The sequence below is a fragment of the Haemorhous mexicanus genome, chromosome 8 (assembly GCF_027477595.1).
Source record: "Haemorhous mexicanus isolate bHaeMex1 chromosome 8, bHaeMex1.pri, whole genome shotgun sequence".
Lineage (NCBI taxonomy): Eukaryota > Metazoa > Chordata > Aves > Passeriformes > Fringillidae > Haemorhous > Haemorhous mexicanus.
The window spans coordinates 25766445-25789389 of NC_082348.1; the positions used below are offsets into that span (position 1 = coordinate 25766445).

The 22945-nt window shown below is 41.4% G+C and overlaps 1 protein-coding gene across 1 annotated transcript in view; it reads right to left on the minus strand.

Moving 5' to 3' along the window:
- Positions 1-310: 310 nt before the first annotated feature.
- The window catches only part of KLF7 (KLF transcription factor 7), a 65640-nt gene continuing 43005 nt past the window's right edge, over positions 311-22945 (minus strand). Inside the window, exons 3-4 of the mRNA XM_059853288.1 lie at positions 15118-15241; positions 311-8820 (exon numbers count right to left, since the gene is read on the minus strand). Of these exons, the coding sequence (XP_059709271.1) occupies positions 8769-8820; positions 15118-15241 (176 nt within the window). The 3' untranslated portion in view covers positions 311-8768. The remainder of the gene's footprint in view (positions 8821-15117; positions 15242-22945) is intronic.

Sequence of the window (22945 nt, forward strand, 5' to 3'; positions counted from 1 at the left end):
GACTCCAAAAGAAGCAGAATTACAAGCCAAATTCGGTCAGCTTTTAAGAACAAGAACTTCCTTCCTGAACATCTTTTCCAAAAGCAACATGTGAAACAGCATGAATATAAGCAACACTTGAACTGTTACAAAATACATTAAAAATAAATTATTTAAATCCAGAAATATTATTCTGATGGGCTAAAGCACACTTAGAAGTTGTATTTTTATGTCAATAACTGTTTACAGGACCATAGCCTTAACTCCAAAAGCCATTTCACTCTTCAGAGAAGTTTTCATAAAGAAATAATGTACAAGGCACACTAAACACTGTTGGGCCAAACACATTCTACAGTTTATTACACATATTACATTCTTAAATAAAAATGCGTCACATAACATTTTTGCATAGATATCTTACAATATACCAATTTAAAAAAGAATTATGAAACAGACCAGTAACAAAAATAAATTTTTTCTTCATTAATAATTTTGTAACATTAACATACCACCATCATATAATACAAATAATATTTTTAAATCTTAAGACTTTTTGTACAGCAAAAAAACTGACAAAGTAATATATTTATATATATATATATATATATAAAAAGCTTAAAAAAAATAAAATGTCAAAAAAAGGCAGAACTGAGGGCTACAAGATTGGGTACTTCTGTGATATATTAGAAATACCAGAGTAGGCCTGAGAGAACGTGACCGAGGGCATCTCCGAAATGCACTTGTCAGACACATCTGGTAAAAGAAAAATTATAGTGCAAAATGAAAGTCCTTCAAGCAATGTTGTTTGTTTTTTTGTTTTTGTTTTTTTTTGGTTTTTCTTTTTTTTAAATAGGGAGCATTCATACATTTTGTTGTTGTTTTTGTTGTTAAAAAAAAAATTCCCCAAACAAAAATCTAATGTGTGGTAGAGAGCAAGAAAAGTTTCAAAGAACGAAAGGGAAAACAGGTCACTTTGAAAAGCAAAAAAAAAAAAAAAAAAAAAAAAAAAAAAAAAAAAAAAAATAAAAATCTCAGCCTGCATTATTATTTTTTCAACTAGATGAGCAGACATGCCAAACTAAGGCCTTGTGTCTAAGAGAAAAGCTCTTATGGTTTATATGCAGTGATTTCAAAACCAGGTACTTAAACTGGTGCAAGAACCTTCCTGTAGAGGTATCTTAATTAGTTGAAGCATTTCTTACACTTCAGCTTAACTGCATAGGATGCCAATGCAAACTTGATCCAGGCAATCACATAACAGGTGCAGCTACAAAGTGATTTAGCTAGACTGATTTTAATGTAGGACAGCTTCCCTGGTAGAGACATGGCCTTGGTAACAAAGTAGTGTTTAAACCAGTGTTTTGATCTACTTCCAGAATCTGACAGGTCTGGGGATTTAAATACAGAATGATGGATAAAACATATGTTGCAAAACATAAAGATCAGCCCTTCAGCCATTCAGGCCTTCCAGGGACTGCATGTTAGCTTTTCATTTCCCCGAGAGCCCAACAATAAAGGCTAAAATTCCCATGTTTCTGTCCATTCTAGTTCCCTTTAGTGTGTACATGCGAAGCCCTCATCCCCCTCCCTTCCCACCTCCCCTCCCAATCCCCAAATTTGCAGCCTACTCATTCACAGTACACAGCAACATGTATTTCCCAGCACTGTTGAAAACTTTCCTACAGAAGCTGACATGATTCCTAAAATGCAGTGGCAACAGCAAGTGCCCTCCTTAAATGAAAGCAATAGGCACAGTTGGCTACTACAAACTGTAAGTCAGTAGCTCAGTTTGCTCTTCTGTGTAGGTATATACAGTATACTGTTGTACATCCACACCCACACAGAGACAGGGTGGAGAACCTGTTTTCTGGCAGTATATAGAAGTTAGGACCAAAGCACTTAAAAAAAAAAGTCATCAAAGCTTTCATTTTGAAAATCACAGATTCCAACTTCAATTATTACACCAAAAATGCCATCAACAAGCATTAAGGAAAACTACAAAACCCTGTTTCTAAAATGACGCCTGCATTTGAAAGTTTTCAGGTAGGGAAACTCATTCTTGAGGTGATAAAGGCAGTCTACTCCCCATCTCAACATTTTTATGTATATAATTTATATATACAACTATATCATTATATATATAACTTATATAGCACAAGTATTCTCAAGACTTCTTCCTCTAAGGGAGGACTCTAAGGGAGGAGGAAATTTTCAGCTTTATAACACAGATCTTAGTACCTGGTAGGCCAGATCCTACAGTTCTTACAGTGCTAAATCTTGCCACTGAAGCCTGTGCAGAGCTGTGGAGGAGAAAGACTGCAGTAGTCATCCCTAAACTATTAATAAAAAGAGACTCAAGTGTGACAAAAGGAAGAAAAATATCCAAGCTTGATCTAGAAAAGATCATTCATGAAAGTGTAGTTTAAATGCTGACGAAAGACAGGCAAGACTTGTCAATGTTGAGAGAAAAAAATTTCTCTTCTTTCAAGACAAAGTTAAATAGTTCTTGTCAAGCATTGTTTTTCTTTCTTGGTATGTAGATATCTTTACAAGTGCAATTCTATCTGATATCAGCAAAAAGTAGTTTAGAAGTTCTGGGTTAGAGCATCGCCCAGGATATGAAAGCTCAAAAACAGTCTTACTGGATGGAATGACAGAATGTGCCAAGTCCTGAATGAAATCAAGAGTAAAAGCCCTTGATCCACTGAGTGCTGGCCTTGTAACATTAAATTATTTACAAAATTGTCCTCTTTTTTTTTTTAATTTAAAGATTCTGACATACATTAAGAGAAGAGGAAGGGACACACTTAAGGAAGTTGAACTTCATCAGCTTTGCCAAAAGTACCAATTACCACCTCTTCTGTATACAGATAAAGTGTATTAAATAGGAGGAGCAACCTTTATATTAGATACAAACCCCAAATTGTCTAGGGTCAGATAAAAATGAGGGAGAAAGCCTGATTCTACAGATATCAGAAAGGTCATAACTAAGATATACTCAGTCACTGTAACAATCATATTGATCAACTCCATTTTAGCTATACACCCTAGTGATTAGTTACTTTTTTATGCCTAAAGTTAAAACAATTCTGAAAGCAAGGACTGAGGGATCCTCTTGCATTCAGATTCTTCTTCCCTGTTTGTGTTTGGTCAGTGCTTCCCATCCATTAAGTGAAAATGTGCTACCCCAACAAAAATAGCAATTCCAAAAAGTCTGAGGAAAAGAATGAATGAATGAATGAAAAAAAAAATCACCTTTGTAGAAATATGTTGGCTTAGATTTCAGGTCCTGGAAACCATTTCTGAGACATCACATGGGTCTTCCAGTCTAGCAAACTTGTTTCCATAATATCTGGCTGTGACACATATCAAGGTATGATATTGCTTCAAACTGATTTGCTAAGGGTTTGGGTTCTTTTAAGATTTCTTCCTTTCTAGGTCTCCCTCATGAAGAAAGCTCACAAAGTTTAACAAGGATGAAACTCTCAGAATTAGAGAAAAAACCTACAGATCTGCCTTACAGTCTGCTTCATCAGCACAAGACTATGAAGAAATAAAACCAGAAAACTTTTAATAAGTAAAAGCTGTGAAATGAATCATAGAAGCACAGAAAAATTAATATTGGAAGGTACTTCTGGAGGTCACCAAATCCAACATTCAACCCTTTGTTTAGTGAGACCAGACTGCTCAGGGCCTCGTCCAAGACACTGAAAGAATCTAGAATTTCACTTCAGTTGCTAGTTTAGCCAGGTAATGTAATTGTCTAGACTGAGAACTAGCTACTGAAAAACAACTCAGAGATAATGAAAAATACTCTGGATTCTGCCATCCACTTTTAGACCAATCTCTATAAAATATATCTGATATTTTATGTTGCTCTTTATCTCCTAAGGGGAAAACCAAACAGAACAAAGATGCACTGAAGTGCAGTTTTAGTATAAGAAGTGACTAAAATACAGCATCATGTGTCTTCATATTTGATACAGTACAAATGAAACTACACATTTTTTAGTTCAAAGTGAACCATCAATGATCACATCGAAAAAAAATGAATTTTGCTAGCCAGGGCTCAAGCTGGTGGTACAGAAGTATATTTTTATAAGCATATTTTTATGCACAGATTTGGCAAATTTGATTAGAAAACTATTTATAACAGTGCTTCCTAAATTATTTTTTATTAGTCAGTTTTCAAAATAGAATCTTGACTTTAAGTTGTCTCAGACAATGGAAAAGTCCAGAACAAATATATTTTATCAACACTGTCACATACAAAGCACATCTTGACCTGGAATATTCTGTCTTGGTCTCCCCAGTCACAAAAGTGATTGACATATGGGAGCAAGTCTAGCAGAGATTCACCACGAAGGTAGTGGAACACATGATGGATGAAGAGAGGCTGAAAGACACGATTCAACCTTAGGAAGAGAAGGTTAAGTGTAGATCTTATTGCTATCTCCAAATACCTAACCAAGACTAGAGAAGAAGCCAGACTCTTCTTGGAGGTGCACACTGGAAGAAGCCTGAAAACGGGTTTGAACATGAAAAATTTCTACTTGACACACAGATTTTTGGATTTTTTTTTTTTTTTTTACCATGAAAGTGGTTAAATATTGGAGAAGCTTGGACAGAGTGACTGCAGAATTTCCATTGTTGAGGATATTTAAAACTCAACTGGATACAGTCATGAGCAACCAGCTCATGTTGGAGGTTGGCTAAGATGGCTTCTGGAGGCCCCTTTCCATATTCATGATTCTATGACTGACTGTTCTGATCCAAAATATTATTTAGCTAATCACAAAAACATTTATTTTAGTTGCTTCCTCTGTGTACACTATTTTGTGAGACTTTTAGCTCAATCTGTTTTCATCCTACAGCTCCATAACCTTGGAAAAATTATCTGATTTTCTTAGAGTGGCTTCTCTTTTACAAATAGGCATAAATCTTACATTGAAGGAAACAAGGTAAAGCTTCTCCTTTCTACAGCTGGATAACTGTCCTCAACTGTCACCAAATTTATGGGTTTGCTTTCCAGAAGCCTTACACAGAGCCTTCCCTCTTTAGTCTGATTCTACTCATAATTTACAGAGAGAGAACAACTGTACAACTTTAGCAAGGAAACACAGGCCCAAAAAGGAACTAACTATAACAGACTACACGAGTTTGAAGTGTACAGCTTAAAATATCCGCAAAGAAACAAAACTCGTCATTGTAAAAAAAAAACCCAATCCTGGAATGTGTCACTAATTATGCCTTTCCAAAATGGAGACTCCTTCTATAAAATACCAAAGTTATGGTTCAAAATTTAAGTAATGACTACGACACTTGCATATGAGCACCCGAAAACTGAAGTCAAGAGATTGACTGGGTACACCATATATACAGCTGAAAAATATCACCCTTTTCAAACATAAGAGGTGGTTTCAAAGCTCAAATTTTGGCTTCAGAGTTCAAGATCTGCTACAGAGCCTGAGAAATTTGAAATCTGCCTTTTACCCCCCTTTCTTCTATGTTTTTTAGGCTATTTGGATGCAGGATTTAGATGTAGGCCTGCCTTATGAACAAAGTAAAGATGTATTTCAGCATTTTTTTTCCCTTGGGGCCTTTGTTCTGGTATATTTAAATAAGATGCCAACAACACCATAAATGACAACTGGAACTAAAAAAGTCTTGCTTGACTTTTTCCCATTTAAACAGAGTCTGGTGTTTAAACCATCACTTAATGATTAAGGTTTGTATACTACTGATAGCACACCTAAAGGCAGGTGTGTTCAGAGAGCAAAGGAGGATATTTATGCAGGTTCACAGCCAATGAATATTGGAGTGGAGAATTTGAGAGCATAAATTTTAGGACACTACCGTAAAGAAATTCTAGGATTCTCTTATACTTTTTTTTATCTAATGCACTCACTGGATGCTCTACAGTTCCACACAGCTGAGGTTTCAGTTCCCATTAGACATCTTCCTGAGGGGCAGCAGAGGGGCAGCACCAATCTCTGCTCTCTGGTGACCAGTGACAGGATCCAAGGGAATGGGATGAAGCTGTGTCAGGGGAGGTTCAGGCTGGACATTAGGAAAAAGTTCTTCACCCAGAAGGTGGTCAGACACTGGAAAAGGCTCCCCAGGGAAGTGGTCACAGCCCCAAGCCAGCCAGAGCTCAAGGAGCATTTGGACAACACTCTCAGGCACATGGTGGGATTCTTGGGATGTCCTGCGCAGGGCCAGAAGTTGGACTTAATGATCCTTGTGGGTCCCTTACAACTCAGGACACTTTGTGATTCTGTGATCTGGCAGGATGCTCTATTTGCTCCAACACAAATTGGATTCTAGGGCCCTCAGTCCCAGTGAAACAGCTGGGTGGAATGGCCATAAGAAGTATGCAAATACAGAAGTAGAGAAATACGAGATTGTCAGCAAGCAGTGCTCTGCAATTTTTAAATGTATACATATATATATATATAAGCATATATATATACACATATAGAGTATAGTTAGTTTTAAATCTTTGGAATAAATTCAATTTTTTCTTCTCTCTCTCTTTCTTTCTGACTTTCTTTCACTCTCTCTCATGCTCTTATCATGAATATTACATCATTGCCCCTAAAAGATGGTTAGATTTTGGTCCATATTTCATGCCATATGGGCCAGACATCGTATTTCCCCCCTGTCCCCAAAGTGTTCAGTTGACAGTCACAGTGTTTTGTGAAAACTGTGAGGAAAACCAGCATCTTTTGAATAAATTCAATCTCTCACTGGAACCAAAGGTTGCAAAATGCTGAGAATTCAAGTGCCAAGGATCCCGGTGACGGCTCTTAAAAACATCTATTGAGTTTCTTGTTTGCTCTTTTTTCCCCTTAAAGTACAATTTCACCTCCCAAAACATAAATTAAGGAAATATTTAACAGTCAATGAGTCAAAACAGTCAAAGAAGGGCAGTTGGCTAATACATTATAAAAGAGCAGCAACCATTTGTGGACCACGCGCTATTTTGTTTCATTTCTAGACACATCTTGTAGGGATGGTCCAAGAATATACAAAATATACAACCTAATGACTGCCTGCCTGCTTGCATAGGCCATTTTCATGGTCCTAAATGCAGTCTTTGGAGTCAGGACCAGTGCCAAATAGGTTCAAATACAAGTTATGGCAATACATTTTTTAGGGTTTGTTTTTTTTTCTTTTGTAATGAAGACTTTAATCCACTTTGAGCCAAAGAAATCAAATTATCAATATGACGGAAGGGTGAGCATGAGACCTCCACTTCTCCTTGATGATTCACACCGTAGGCCAAAATGGACCTCTAGGTTAGTAATACTTTGGACCAATCATTTGGAAATGCCTCACTGCTGTATGTAAAATCCAATCCCTTCCTTCACCGCTCACATGGTTACATTTTTTCATATAGGAGAGGGCTACAGCATCAACTTGATGAAAAGAAAAGCAGGACTTTGATATTTTCTTTAACAGGCTAATGCTGAATGAAGCCATTGTACTTGGAAGAGGTTCTTGATTTCCTACTCAGAGACTGGAGTAGGATTTTTGGCTTGGGGGTTGTTTTTGTGTGTAAGATGCTCAACAAACAGGTTTAAATTAAAACGTCTGCAGGTGCTCTTTACAGAAACAAAAGGCTAATGTTTTAAATTGGTTAATAGGAGAACTGCAAGAAAAAGCAACATAATTCACCACTAAATCACCGTGGGTTGTGGCTAATCTGCTCACATGATGTGGAAGGAATCCTGTAGTCATGCCTGTGTGGCCAGTCCCAGACTGATATCCAGGTGAAGACAAGGAGTTCTGAAGATCACTTGTTTGTGGAGAAAAGAGAAAAAAGGTTTAAGCTTCCAAACAAGCTTTTAAAGTTTTTTGTTCAAAAAATAAACAAGAAGTCCTAGCTATGGCAATAAGGTGAGGCTTACAGAGATATTAGGTGCTGTATCTCAGGGGTTTATCCCTTGGCTACTTAGCCATCGTGGCAGCAGCTTCCAGAGTCCCTAGTGCATATGTTGTGCAATAGCCAAAAAAAAAAATTAAAATAAAAACAACCAACAAAAATATAATCCTCCATGAAGTCTACATAAACTCAGGCCAAAAAGAGGATGTTTGTGTCACAAGTGTCACTCCACAGTCTACTGCCATTAAGGCCACTGGTATTGACTTAAAAGGATCTCAATAGCTCAGTTCTGGGAAGAAGAACCAAAACCAAGACAGGTCGAAGTGTCTGTGAGAAGTCTGATGCACTGAAAATTAGGAATTCTCAGAGAAAGAACAAAAAAACCAAGAGGTTAATTTTGGCTACCAAACTGGGATTTGGTTTTCTAGGTCATTGTTTTCCCCCCATCTATTTAAAAAGAAAGTTAGTGCTACAAATATGCAACTTCAAGACGACATATTCTTCTAGTGAGTTGCACTGAGAAGCAAGTTAGATAAGCCCCTCTTACTGCCGTCCACCTGCAGGGAAGCCTCCTCTGTTTTCTTTGATTTCCACTGGCAAAAACAGGAAACAAATCCAAGAGGGATGAAGTACTGAAAGTAATTGTTCTTTTTCACTGACTTCACCTCTATACCATTTCCTCGCCTGCATCTTCTCCCATCCAGCTGGGGCAAGGCATAAAAGAACCGATGTGGTACTGAAGTGTAACTGGGAGCATGACACTGTGAGCATGTGGTCCCTGTACAGAGGATTACACGGGATCGAGTTCTCTTCTCCTGTAAGGTAGCACGTTGTAACTTGAGTTCCACTTTCATCTCACAACACTTAGCCCAGATGACATCCATGCCAAGCTGACTGATATTTAGATGTGTCTCTTCATGTGGAGGGCGAGGTGATCCGACCTGGAAAAACACCTGCAACATAAAGCAAGCAGGAATTGAAGTAAGTATAGGATTTTGGAAAACAGGGTTTCTGCTTCTTTCTCGTTATGTACGGGAGAAAATACATCTCCCAGTTTAGAGACATTCCTTGAGATATCCATGGATCACCATCAAAGCCTGTGTGATCGACCTCTGTGGCCACAGATAGGCAACTACCCTGGCTCTTCAACAGCTGAAGAGATGACTTTTATCCTTTCCCTGTTCCTCTCCCTCTCACTTCTTTCACAGAGTCAGATATCAGGGGAGAGTGCTCATCTCTGCAGCTGTACTACAAAGCCAAATATTTAGTATGTATGTGTTTACATATAAAAAAAATAAATAAAACTAATCGGTTTTATTCAGCAACACCATCTTTAAAAATACCAGCTTTCTCAAGTGCCCACTCCTTGCAAAAAGCACCAAAGAATGATGCTAGTTTAATTCTCATTTCTAATTCCAAACTGGAAGGAAATCTGGCTCAGAGTTTGGAGGCTGACAATCCATCGGGCTTCATATCTCTCCGTTCCTCTCACCTGGGAATCTGGGTGGTAATATGTGGATTCTGATGAATATTATCTCCCTGAAGGATGTTGACAGAAGATATTATGCCTATTTTTTAAGAGTGACAATTGAAAGACAGAGAAGGCAAGGAAGTTGTAAATCACACAGGTGTGGTAAAACCAGGGGGAAAAAAAGAAAGCCAGGAGTTGAGCTTTCAACTTCTGTTCTTTATCCACAAAGACTTTTCCATCTCAAAATAAAACATAATGTTTTGTCATTCTGAACATGTAGCTGGATCCTGATGAGACAGACTCCATACCCATTAGATATGGGATTGAAAGCACCCATCCATTACACCCCCCATCACAGTGCCATTTAAGATATGTACAGCACCGGAAAGCAAACCACAGGAGAAGCAGACAGTGGTTCTGGCTGCTACCCCACAGCCCTAAAATGGAGCCTGTCACAGTGGCAGGACTCAGATACACTCAGAAATTAAACTTCTTCTAGAAACTTCAGCTGAGCATTTAAAATCAGGAGGTTTTCAAGTTCCCTGCAAATTCTGGCTTACCTTCTTTCCACCTTAAGCTGTGCACAAGATACTGGGTTATTTACTTCAAAAACATTTACTACAAATATCACACCAACCCCCATATACCTGTGGCTTTTGAGTAAACTGGTTCTGTAGGCTCCAAGAACACTAGGAAAAGCTACTTACAGAACTGATTTGCCTGGCATGTCTTTTCAGTGCTCCGCAGAACTAGAGTATAAATGAGCCACCAATAATGGTCTGAAGAATATCCAAATGGCTTAATGTAAGAATCAAGATAGCTCATATATGGGCACCGAGTGTATTTTTAAAAAAGGGGTAGTTGAGTGTTTTGTAGTTTTCAGAAAGAAGAAGCAGAAGAACAAACTTAACAACCTCCCCCAAAAGCCAATAATGATAGATAAAAAAAAAGAACAGTCAATCTAAACACCCAAAGGATAAACACCCTAAGCAGAGAAAGGCTGAGAAAGAGAAGAACTATAAAAATGAAACTATTTTAAATACTTAGGGGACTTTTTCTGTCCTGCTGAAGTATTCCACTGCACACGTGATTGGTCAGCATCTACACACAGAGATGAGTGATAAAGAGGTACATTTTTTAAGACAAAGAAACCTTAAAACAAGACAACTTCCACAAGACAAGTCATTTACTCATCTTCTGTGAATGAGCAATGAGCATAGCTCTGTTCAACTCATATCTTCTCTACTTGCAGGGCTTACAAGGGAGTAATACCTTCAGAATGGCAAAAATGAGACTTCAAAATAGGATGGAGGAGGCATTCCTCCAAGGTCCTACATGAGACCCAGCAAGGCACACGTGAACCTGACAATGGACACTGGGCTTTCACCACAGCAGGCTCTGCACAGCTAGAATTTTCTAGCCCTAGAGTGACAAAATACATCCTTGGACCAACGTCTCTCTCATCAGTCTTAAAATGAGAAAGCAGCACGCTCTGGCTACAAGGGCTGCCAAAACAAAACAACAGCTTGAGTGGCTGCCAAAAAGACATGCACCAGCTGGCACTTCAGTCTAGAACTAGTCATAAGACCCCCACCCAAGCACAGCTTTTTCTCTCCAGTTGTCTCTTTTACAGATGCAACCCAGGGAAGTGTATGCTGAGTCACAGCATAGCTAGATCTGTTAAAATTATAGATTCAGTACATTGCTTCACATCAGTAACTACCGTATTAGCACCCATAATATTTTTATAGGTAATAAAATGATGCCATATTTGCTAGTTTATAGCTAATAAAGTGGTACAATACTAATTCTCCACATTCTCCCACTGACTAATTTGTTTAGTTACATCTCTTGGTAAGGCTGGTGGATGTGGATATTTATTTTCAACTGTAAAACAGTCCATACAAAATTTTTGCAGCTAAACCACACTGTCTAAAAGCCTATTGATTACTGGACACACTTCTTTTCTTTCTTTTCTGGGTAAGGGACTAGAGGCAGCAGTGGAAGAGGCTCCACAGGATAAGCTGTCAAAGGAAACTACTTTTCAAAAATCAAGGAACAGGGGCTTGCTGGTCTCTAATTCTGCCCAGGACACGAGACTTTGCTCTGCACCTCTGGCTCTACACCTCTTTCAGTTCCAGACCAGCTCTGCACATCATACAAGGGCCCACCACAGCCTTCTCCATCATCCCCCCCTCAGTCTAGCTCTTCCTAGAAAGAACAGTTTATGCTAGAATAAGACACTCTAATTATAAAACTCATACAAGGATGTGTGATGCACAAATTCCCTGCTCCCAGACATGATTCCTTCCTTTCTCTTTTTGCTGTATCTCCTTAGCAACACAATACTGCTTGGCCCTGAAGCCTCTGAAGGAGAAAAAGGGAAGGTAAGTACAAGGAGAGAGAATATATTGCTCAGCCATCCTTCCTAGCAGCTGTGGATTTTCCACTGTGGGATGTGTTCATTCCAGCTAAGTGCACTCTCAGCTTGCTAGCAACACGTGCATGAGCACGTGTGCACATATACAGAGAGGAATATGCATCCCAACAGTCTGGAACTAAGCTGCTGTCTCCTAAACACCTATTTATCCAGAATCAGCAAGTGCCACTACCCTGTCAAACTCTTCCCCTGGAAGTGCTGAGGGCTTGCACTGTGTGAGGAACAACTCTAGCCTGCGTTTCTGAAGAGCAAAATTCTTGGTGAATGCTAACAACCAGCATAACCCTGGCATCTGGAAGGCACTAAGGGCTTTCCTGGGGTGCTTTCCACACCACTTTAGCCGATTCTCCTTTCTCTCCCTGCCACAAAGCCACACACCATTTGCAGTACATATGAAGTTACTCAAAGCAGTGGTAGTTTGCCAGCTATGACGAACAATGTGATCTGTGGGCTGCGTGGTGTTGGGATAGGTCAGGGAGGGCAGAAGAGGAGAATCTCATCTTATCTCTTTTGTTATAAAATTTACTTATACACAGAGGACATTAATACTCCTTTGACATTGTTTGGAAGGTGAGAGAGACAAGCTCATCTAAAAACAGCCTTGGAAGGGAACTGCAGCCAGACTGTGTGAACATCATCCCCCTCTGCTATCTGAATCACCCCTTCCATGCTCTCTTTGCCAAGATACAGCCTTCAGCTCTGAACAACAACAGGCATAGGATTTGTGCTACATCGGTGTTGTTAAAACAGCTCCAATCAGCTCCTTAAAACCTAACAAGGCAGCACGTCTGAGAGAGTGGCCACAGCTTCTGTCGATAATGGGGAGTGCAATAAAGGGCAGCAGTTCAAATACAGAGAAACTGCTCTCCAGCTGCAACCCTGGCTCAGGAAGGCACATCTTTAGAAGTCTGCCTAAATGGCTAAAGGCAGTTTTGGGCTCATGTTTCAGCCCTTGCTTGAGGTGACCTCTGCAGTAGGTGGTAGCAAAGAGGCCTGAGAATGAGAAAAGAATGAAAAACAACAGTATGGCAGAGTAGGGTAAAAGAACAAGCACTGTCACTCTAAAGGCTTGCAACAATAAACTGGGGGAATAATGACAAATCTGCCTCCTGTCACCACACACAGATAGTATGGGCATAGAGTCTAACAGTGCACAATCCTCAGCACTCTGAATTTTATTAATAATGTTTTCTCTTCATCTACAGATTCAGCAGAAGAGCAAAATGCATTAGATGATTACAGGAATATATCTCTTGACTGTAGTGACTGAGTTTGCTGCCAAAGAGAAAAGCCAGGTAGAAAGGGATAATATGTGGGGGGAGAATAAAGAGCACTTAACAAAGGGCTGAAAGAGACTGAAAGAGACCAAGGACTTGAAAATACCAGCTGTATTTCTCTAGATGTCTGTTAAAAATATTGTTTGCCCTGACACAGAAACCCTAGGGCTCTGTGTGTGTGTGTGTTTGTGGGGCCACTCGAGGAAAGAAAGGAGAAAGGCAATGCCTTACATTTAAAACAGAGGATATAATTGTTCTCATTCACAGAAGTGCTTAAACAAAAGCAGAACTGCAGAGGTCCCTACTTGGCTTATCCTGTCCCTCATTCTGAGCAAACAAAAGATGATCCAGGGATAAAACAAAAGATAATCCAAGAGGAAGCCCTCCATGGGGGAAGGGGGACGGGAAGAGGGGAGACAAGGGCAGAAGAGCACTTAAGGAGATGAAGCTCTTGGAAAGGCAGGATGTGAAAATGATCAAATTTCCTTCCCATAAAAGGATGGGGTCCCTTGTTTATGTCCCACACATCCTCTCTCCACGCATATTCTCTGTTGGTCTGGTGTACCCACAGGCTTCCTAGAGGCTTTATTGTATTACAAAACGTTTCCTTATCACAGTCGAGAACCTTAGTGCTGCATTAAAAAGATGGGTAATTTTCTTAAGCCTCTTTTAAAAATATATATAAATAGGATTAGCTGGATAACATGTTCAGATGCAAGCACATTATTTGATTACTCAATAGTGGATCCAGGTTTCACCCAGGGCATTGCCAATCTTCAGCTGGGGGGGTGAGTGGGGGAGAAGTGCTCATTGTTCGATCCTGTCAGTGCTGTCAAGAGTCATTACAGGGGTAATTGCTTTTGCTCCACCCTGATTTCTTATCAATTGGGATTGGGGATGTGGAGAAGGATGTTCTTTTGGTTTTGTTTCTAAATTGAAAGAACCAGCCTTCAAAAACCCTCAGCACCAAGCAAGGATGACCAGATTTTTCAGAGCAGCTCAGCATTCACTGAAGCAGCGAAAGCAGCGAGGCTGCAGGAAGGAGCGGCGGTGAGAGCCCTCGCAGGAGCCGCTGGCTGCTCAGCTCACCCCGCATTTCCCAGCCCCAGAGCGCTGCTCTGACAGGCTCCTCGGGAACCTCGGCCCTGCCTGCCCACCTGGCAGGCTCTCAGATCTGGGCCCTCTCAGAATGAAGGTGTAGAGTATCCCCCACTTCAAACAGATGGCAAGAATGAGATTTAAAACTGTAGGAAAAGATTCACTAATTAGCAGGACTGTGCAGAGATCATTGATCTTACACAAAACAACCCCATGAACTTGAAGGGTAAAATGTGTCTAAATCACTCTTGGGCTTTTGAGAATGGTGCCCTTTGTTGTCTTTTCTTTAGGAGCCCTGGAGTCAGTGCTGAGAAGACAATGACCATACAGAAATTGAATGCTTTTTCCTAGAGGTTTCTTACAGATTTGGGCCACTTGTGGCACAAGAGCCACACACTCCCCCTTCCTCCTGCCATACACCAAAGTTTTTGTGAGGCCCACCCTGCCAAAATGTGGGTAGCCAGCAGTGGTGCTTGGGGTAGTCCTTGAAGCAAAGCAAAGAGAGGGAGCTTTGCCTTCGTGAGCACAGCAGGCTCACAGGATCAGGAGACAGAAAGCTGGGGAGATGCTTTGTGGAGAGGTCCATCACTGAAATGGTCTAAGGCCCTCTGGATGTCTTCCCTGCTTTAAGAGTATTAACAAGACCTGCCCTGTGAACTGAATCCTGTGCCCACAACAGACACCAGCAGGGTTCAGTCAGACCTACACCTGGTCCCACATTTTGTTCTGTGCTGTGGGATTAGACTGCTTAGGAAGAATTCCCCATCTGCCAGCCTGCCTGGCCACTAAGGCAGAGAGGGCAGGAGCTGAGCAGAGGCTCCCTCCATGGTACAGGGATGCAGGCAGTGGGACAGAAGGGGGATCTCTGCTGGGAGCCAGGTCTCTTGTTTCTGGGAGCTGGCAGCTCCATGCCAGTCACAAAAGTCCACAGGTTTCTTGAACACCACGTTAGGAGCTGCATTACCTGTCACAATGGTTGCATTTAAAGGGCTTTGCCCCCGTGTGCTTTCTGTAATGCCTCGTGAGCTCGTCGCTCCGTGCAAAACGCCACTCGCACCCTTCCCACGAGCACTTGTAAGGCTTCTCACCTGCAGAGGGGAGGAGAGAACAGTCAGCGTGGCAGCAGCAGCATTACTGAGCACTCAACTTGAAAGCCCCGTGTCCTCCCACCCTGCCTCTAACCCATTCGAGTCAGTTAGCCCTTCACACAATTCACTGTCAGAGTGGCATGCAAATAACTTAGGGCTTGTATACTGGGGATACTTCCAGTCCAGATTTTACCACAGCTAAAATTCTCACACAACCTTCTATCTTGTTTCTAACAAAACCAGCCAACTGGTCTTTGAAGAAGCCTTAAGAATGTCCTCAAATGTCTAAGCAGCTGTGTGGCTGAAGCTTGATTTTCAAAGAGCTTTTCAGCTCACTCCAACCTTGCCAGATGTATTCCTGCAGTACTTGAGTGACTGTACTAACACCTGAACACTGTACAGGTGTGAATCTCTCCTGAGTGACCACCACTACTCATCACACACTTTACCCCAATTCTGGTTACCCCTTGCGTGGCAAGCCTCACATCTGCTCCCCTAAAGCATTCATGCCATCTGCCCCCAAGGACTGCACCTTTTTTACTTGCTTCTGACAGCAAAATCTACTCCTGGGACCAAGAAATTGTGTGTCAGATCATCGAGTGTGAGAGAGTATATTTTTATTTCTTTGAATCAGCTGGTCCTTCAGGCTTCTTGCACTACACCTTCATCAGCTGTTATTCTGCCCCAAAATATTAACAATACCTTTGAAGGCAGTGAAATGGTGTAGTGGTAAGACAAGAGAGATTCTAGTCTGCTGGTAGGAGCTGGAGCCAATGATTCTTATGGGTCTCTTCCAACTCAGGATATTCTGTGATTCTATGCTCATCTCTATCTTCTAATGCACATCAGTCTCTGCAGATCAAAGTCTGCCATGGTGTAATATCTGTGGAGTCATGAACACTCTCTGATGAAGAATCCTAAGTCATGACTCCCTTTTCCTTTTCAGTGCACATGCATTGGTGTGCATTCAAATTTAACACCTCCCCCCACAACAAATGCTCCAGTGCATCTCCTCCTACAGAAACTCCATGTCACTCCATCCCATCCCGTCAGCTGAGATAAAAGTCAGACAAGAAATCACTTTCACTACCAAGCTTTTAAGTGGACTATTACTTATTTATTTGTTCTTAAAATTGCTAAGAAGGTAATCTTAAAAAACCCACCATGGGCCACACTGAGGCTGCAATCTGTAAGACCCCTCTAGGCCAGTCACATGAAACAATCACTTGACCACAGCAGACAATGCAGAGACACAGATTGCTATATTTAGCGTGTCTATTCAGCAAGTATAAGAGTGAGATCTGGATATGGGAGACCTATGTATATCATGATGATGAACTGGAGAGGCAAAAAGAGCAAGAAAAGTGAAAAGCGAAAGAAAATTGCAGCAAAATACATGAAAAAATGCTGTTCTCTGGTGAGTTTCTGCAGACTTCTTGTTGCACAGGCAGCTCTGCTGCTCAGTGGTCATCTGCCCCAGACAGTCCAGCAGAATGGGCTGAGACCTTAACTGAAGCTGAGCAATTTTATTGGCTTTCAAGAAGTTTATTTGGCTCAGTAGTTCAATTAAAGGATTCATTGGGATGAAGTTGTGAAGAAGGGGCAGCAACTGGCAAGACTACACCAAAATATCCATTTATCCCACAGTACCTGAATGAAGAAAGGCCATCCTGGATGTCCATGCTGTGAGTCACAGTCCCCCTTAGGAAAATGCCCAACAGGACAAGGGACTGAGCCAACAATAACACTACCCCGCTTAGAATGCGCCTGCTTGGTCATTTCTGCAGACTCATCTCTTGTTCCTTTATTCTTTGGACAGGATTTCTTCAGGAAAACAAGAAGTTAGAATCTTCTTTGTGAGCAAGGTGCTGGTGTCTTGTTTCTGGGCTGGTGACTCAACTATACCTCAAACACTGTCACCATTGCTGGCCCCACACACTGGAGCTGCAGTTGCAGCAGTCTCCCCCCAGCCCTTTTCACCCTACCTGTCAAACAGCATCTGCTCTCCTCAGAAAAAAAGGGATTTTCCAAGGCTGGTGCCTGTGATGTCTGAACATTTCATGCATTATTTTAAAAAGCTGTCAGTAAACAAGCCTCGATGATAATGCAGTTCCTTGGTTCTCTGACGCTCTCTAGTGCCTACCTTAGAGTGGAGACAGCCTGGCAGGGAAAGTGCCTTGCAGCACATTTGCCACACACGCTGCAAAGCAAAGGCAGAGGAGACTGCTCAGCCAGATCTGGCAGGTACAGCCAGTCTGAAGGATACAGTCATCTACAGAGCAGAAGGGTGAAGAAAAGGCATCCTGGTCTTTCTGTGAAACTATATGGACTACTAGGACTGAAGTGGAGTTTGGCTTGTTAAAATTTGTCAAGAGTTTTGAAAATAGACAGTGCTATATATAGGTTACAAGAGGCAGAAAAGCCAAGCACGATTACTGGTGAACCCACAGAATGACACATATCTCTGTTACTTGCTGCAGGGGCTCCTCTCCCAAGTATTCCAGCTTTGGCCTCGCACTGCCCTGAGCTGAGTTTTGTTTTTTCTTTGTAACCCAAGCCCTGTTCAGCAAAATGTCAGACAGTACCTCTCAGTGCTCCAGACTGCACGCTGCCATACCAGGCTCCCAGTGCACAAGGTAAATGCAAAGGAGCACAGTGACCTTTAAAGCCATGTCAGACAGCTCCTTGACCCAGAGACCTCCAAGAGGTTTGATTTCCTGCCCTCCTGCAGCTACCCAAAAACACAAGAGGGAAGGAGAAGAGAGCATGTGAAGACTGTCTCTGCATGTGAAGTCTAAAAACAAACTGCTCCTTCAATGGCTGCTGTCACCTCACATGAAGATGAAATGGAAGCGTGTCTTGCCATGGTGCACATATGTAGAAAGCATGGGAATGAAAAAGGGGGGAGGGTCCTCCTACCTCACTACTGGCAATAGCAGGGAGGAAAAATGGGAAGGATCCTTTCCATGTGTTAGGCTGCTCTTCTCTTGTTCAGAGGATTAGTGAGACTAAAAAGATAGATGATGAAATCTTCTTCTGCTGAAGGCAATGGCAAAACTCCTACTCACTTCTACAGGGCCAGGATCTCCCTCTTTTTAAGAAATTAATTATGAGCTGCAAATCCAATTAAAAATAGGAACATCACGGAGTTGTGCCACACTGACTTTTTTTCCAATTTCTCAAATTAAAAACCGCATTCAAAACTTGTGCCTGCACACCACTCCCAGGAAGGAGGCTCTACTCCTTAAGTCACCTTTATTTAACACAAAGATCTATGCAGTCCTTAAAAAAATCCATAAATCCACATTTATACAAACACACTCAATGGAGGAGCCAGTCCCCATCCAAAAAGAAGCCAATACCTAGGAACATGTTAAATACTCAGTTCTTTCAGTTCAGAACTTACTCCACACCATGGGGCTGGCTCAGATCCCACACACCCATAAAAACGTACCTGGGAAGCAGTGCAGATATATTCAAGCAGTGAATTGTGCAATTTTCCTAGATGAGCACTTCTGTTAAAAAAATTTATCATTTGTTTATGGAAAATCTGTAAGCAACATAGAAGACTGGCTTTCAGCTGTTTCTACTTTTCCCCTTGGTAGTCAGAGACACTACCCAGTGATCCCAAGCTTACTGACTTGCAGTTTCCATGGGCAGCACATGCATCAGAGAGCAGTGCAGCACAAAGAGGGAGAGCTGCAGTGAGACAGTGGGTGCACAGGACCAACACCACACCGTGTGCATTGGAAGGGCATTAGTTCTGGCTGCTCACAGCCTTGTCCTGTGGCTGGAGCTGGGCCACAGGTGAAGCGTGCCAGCTGTGCACTCACACAGCTGCTCCTGGGACAAGAAAAAAACCCCACATCTACACTCTGGCCAGGCTGAACAAAGCCTCATCTCAAAAGAGGTCACTTGATCACCAGGAAACACTCACATCAGACACATCTGAGTTGCCTGGTGAGGATCCTGGAGAAGCAGCCTGCACATGCCTGCTTGTGCACAGAGCCATGTCCTGAACCTACTGGTCTGGGAGGGCTGTATCACCAAAACAGTCCTGCAGAAATGCTATTAGCCCTTCAGATATACTTTAGGGTTTCAGTCCATCATGACTGCACACTTCTGTGAAGCAGCCTCTCTTCACTGTGGTCCTGGCTGTGTCCTGTGGTCCACACCTCATTTTAACCTTTTCATGCTCCTAGAGCACATTTTACACCCTGAGACTAGGATGCTTGGGGAGAAGGCTCTCTGTTCCACTTCTGTTTATGGCACCTTACCCAACTGAGTTCTTCTTCTAAAGTACCCCCATACCACATTTCAGTACAGTCTGGCCCTCCATCCTCTACTTCATCCAGCCTGGTCCAATCTGGTAACTGGAGGACAAAGACCTCTGGAAATGTATGGGAAACATGCAGTAGTGAAGCTAAAATTATATAAAATCATAACAAAAAATCCATCTGACTTTGGGAGCCCTGAAATCGGGTCATTGTTCCTTTTGTGACTAAGATGAATGCAAGACTAAATAACAGGCATCTAGTTACAGAAATAAACAAATTATTGGTACAGCTTTTTCTTGAAAGCCAAAAATTTATCATTTGGAAGTATGAAAAGCCAAGCACACAATCTCATTTACACTCCTGTGGCAAACACACACTAGGATTCCAGCAAAACATGATGGATATAGCTGGGCTGGCTCTGTAATAACCACCACACCAGAATTTGGAACTTCTCCCTCCATTTTCCAGCCTTGGGAATTCTTGGTGAGTTTCATCTCATGCAGCTCTAGCTATTGAAAGCCAACATCTGACACTGCCACCTATGGCATTCTTTTTCAAGTTAATGGGGAGGCAAAGGCATGGTTGGACTGTGACACATCATACCCAGGCAGCCTGGAATTGGAGGTGAATTTCTCTGCTTTGATGGTGCAGGGGGCCAGGCAAGCAGCTCAGCTGCACACACATGTATCTTTGCTCTCCAGCCACAAACCAGAGAACATCAGGTTTTTGCTCCAACACATATTTAAATTGTAAATCCTGTACAAACCTTCACAACAAATATTTCCTCACAAAACACAGCAATGGGGTTGTTGTCTCTTCTCAAGCTCCAGAGACCCCCTGTCCTTGCCACCTACATCCCAGACACCCTCTAGGTCCCAGACATATTTCTCTTGTCCAAGAAGTAAAGCAGTGTTTGCTAGGACATCTCAGAGAGGCTGTTTCAGCAGAGTGATTACTAGAACCATTAGGTTACAGGACACAGAGGTACCTACTCAAGATCAGCTGAGGACATGATCACAAAACTACAGCACATAATGGGCACATTATACTTCTTATAGCTGCATTATTTATTGCCAACCCCAAGGGTTAAAAAGTCGTGAGTGCACTCTGCTACAGAAATAATGAGATTTTAAAGAAGAAAACAATAATATTCAGACATCAGTTGCCTTCTGCTTTGTAGATAACCTAGGGCCATGGTTTTAAACCTCTTTTTGCAGCCCTGCAGGCTAGGAACATTTATTTTGAAATGCAGAGGAAGAAATTTGCTCTCTATTCCCCGAATTTCAACAGCAGAGACTTTAAGAAGAAAACCCTCCAGATTTAGGGATGTGCACATTAAGATCACAGAGTTCCAGTGTGATGGGGTGAAACCCTGGCTCCATCCAAGTCATTGGGAAAATGTTCATTAGGCTCAAGTGTCACCCTGTATCTTTATGGAGTTGAAAGCAAAGATATTATGATTATCCATCCATATCTATTTCCTTACCCTCCCAGGCACTCTCCTGCAAGGCACTTAGTAAAACAATCAAGTAGTTTAAGCTCACAGTCCTGCAGTGAGCTTCAGAGGAGAATCACAGTCAAAATCCTTGCTGATACTTCTCTGAGCTAAAACGAGGTAATGTCATGGAACTCCTTTAGTCCCTTGACACTCCTTTTTGATTCAGCCAAAAATGTTGAAAGAAGTTGAGGGGAAACCCCCAAATTCAGCCTATATGCATATTTTGAAGGCTATTCAAAGCAAACATTAGTTGCACTATGTTTGAAGAGCTCCTTAATATTACACAGCTACACAAAGCTAGCATGTGAAAGTGTATTTAAGAAAACAACAGGAAAAAACTAGCATGTGTTATAATCCACTGAGAATTTTTCATATATAGTTTCAAAATCCAAGAAAAGGTTGTCTGAAAGAAACAGAAATATTTCCTTCCTTTTTATAATCTGTAATATAAAAACCATTTAAAATGAAACTAGTTCTAAAAGTCTCAATTTATAAATGTATGTATTGAGAGACACTTTCAGCTACACTTGTTTCAAGATTGGTGTTCCCAGAGAACTAGACAAACTGTAAAATTACAACTGAAAAAAGGAACTAAATACAAGATTTCTGGTGTGTATTTTTCCTATAAGGAAGCTCTGGGGGTCTGATATGTGTGAAGAATCAAGCAGTCGTTTTTAAGAGTGTTTTAATAACTTTCCTTGCTACCCTAAGAGTGTTTTAATGATTTTTCTTGCTACCCTTCCTGAGAAATCCTTTTGGGACCTACTGCTCCTGGGCTGGTGAGTGGGACCATGCTGTTGCAGGAGCAGCAGTGTAACTGCAGGATGAAGCAGGCATCCTTCAGAGGCCAGTGCCTGTGGGGATGCTGCTGCTGCAGACAGGAGTCGCTCAGAAGTGCCAGAAGCTGGTGTGATTTTGGGGGAGAAGCAGCCCCCCAGAGCAGAGAAATGCCAGGCAGGCATTCCTAGCTGCTCTGCAGTTTATGATGAAAGTCTGCCTCAGCACAATGAGAAGCCTAATGTGGAACTTCACATTACCAATATTTTATATTTATGTAGCACTCTTCATCTCCGAGGGTCCCTGAGAGCTTTCCAAGCTACATACATGGCATACCAATGAAGCCAAGCCATAATTCTTCTAATTAGCTGAACATCAGCACACAGCACATGGCACAACAGAAAATGTTACTGGTCACTCCTCTCTTCCTATGTAAAGTGCTAGATGAGATTTAATAGAAACATCTCAGAAGGACATTTGGGTTTAAAGGCCACTGAAAAATGAAATCTAACAAGACAGGTCTACTTAACAGCAGGGCCTGTCTTCCCTCATTACATACACACACTTTGTCAAATAGGAGACTCAGAAGAGGAGCTGCCCCAGACCTGCTCCCCACTTTCACACCACATTCAGCATGTTACCATCACATGGCTCAGGGAGCTGCTCTGCTGGTGAGGTTACAAAAAAGCTGGTGAGTGGCTGCAGTCCAGAGCACAACAACATCAGCCTCTTTTTAAGATTAATAAGTTCATTTCTCTAGCAAAAAGGAAGAGCAAGCTATTTAATACACACATCCTCTAGAGATCAATGCTAATATCTAAGTGTATGTGCATGCAACCCATCAACCAGTAAAACTAATTACAAAAATCAATTTCAGATACTTTTCTGAGCCTTTCATTCCTCAATATACTCCTAATTGATTTCTGCTGGAGAATAGAAAGCCTAATTAATATTTTTATTATTTAAAAGGAATGCAAAGGAGGGGGAAATGGTGAGTGCTTAACTGGTCTGCCAATGTTTTCTACACAAAAAAAAGAGAAAAAAAAATTAAAATTGGCATTTAATTCAGTTTTGCCACCTGCTGGAAAAATGGAAAAGCCTTTGAAAGGGTGACAAAGCACAAGAGAAAAGCTGGCAGAAGACAGTATGGGG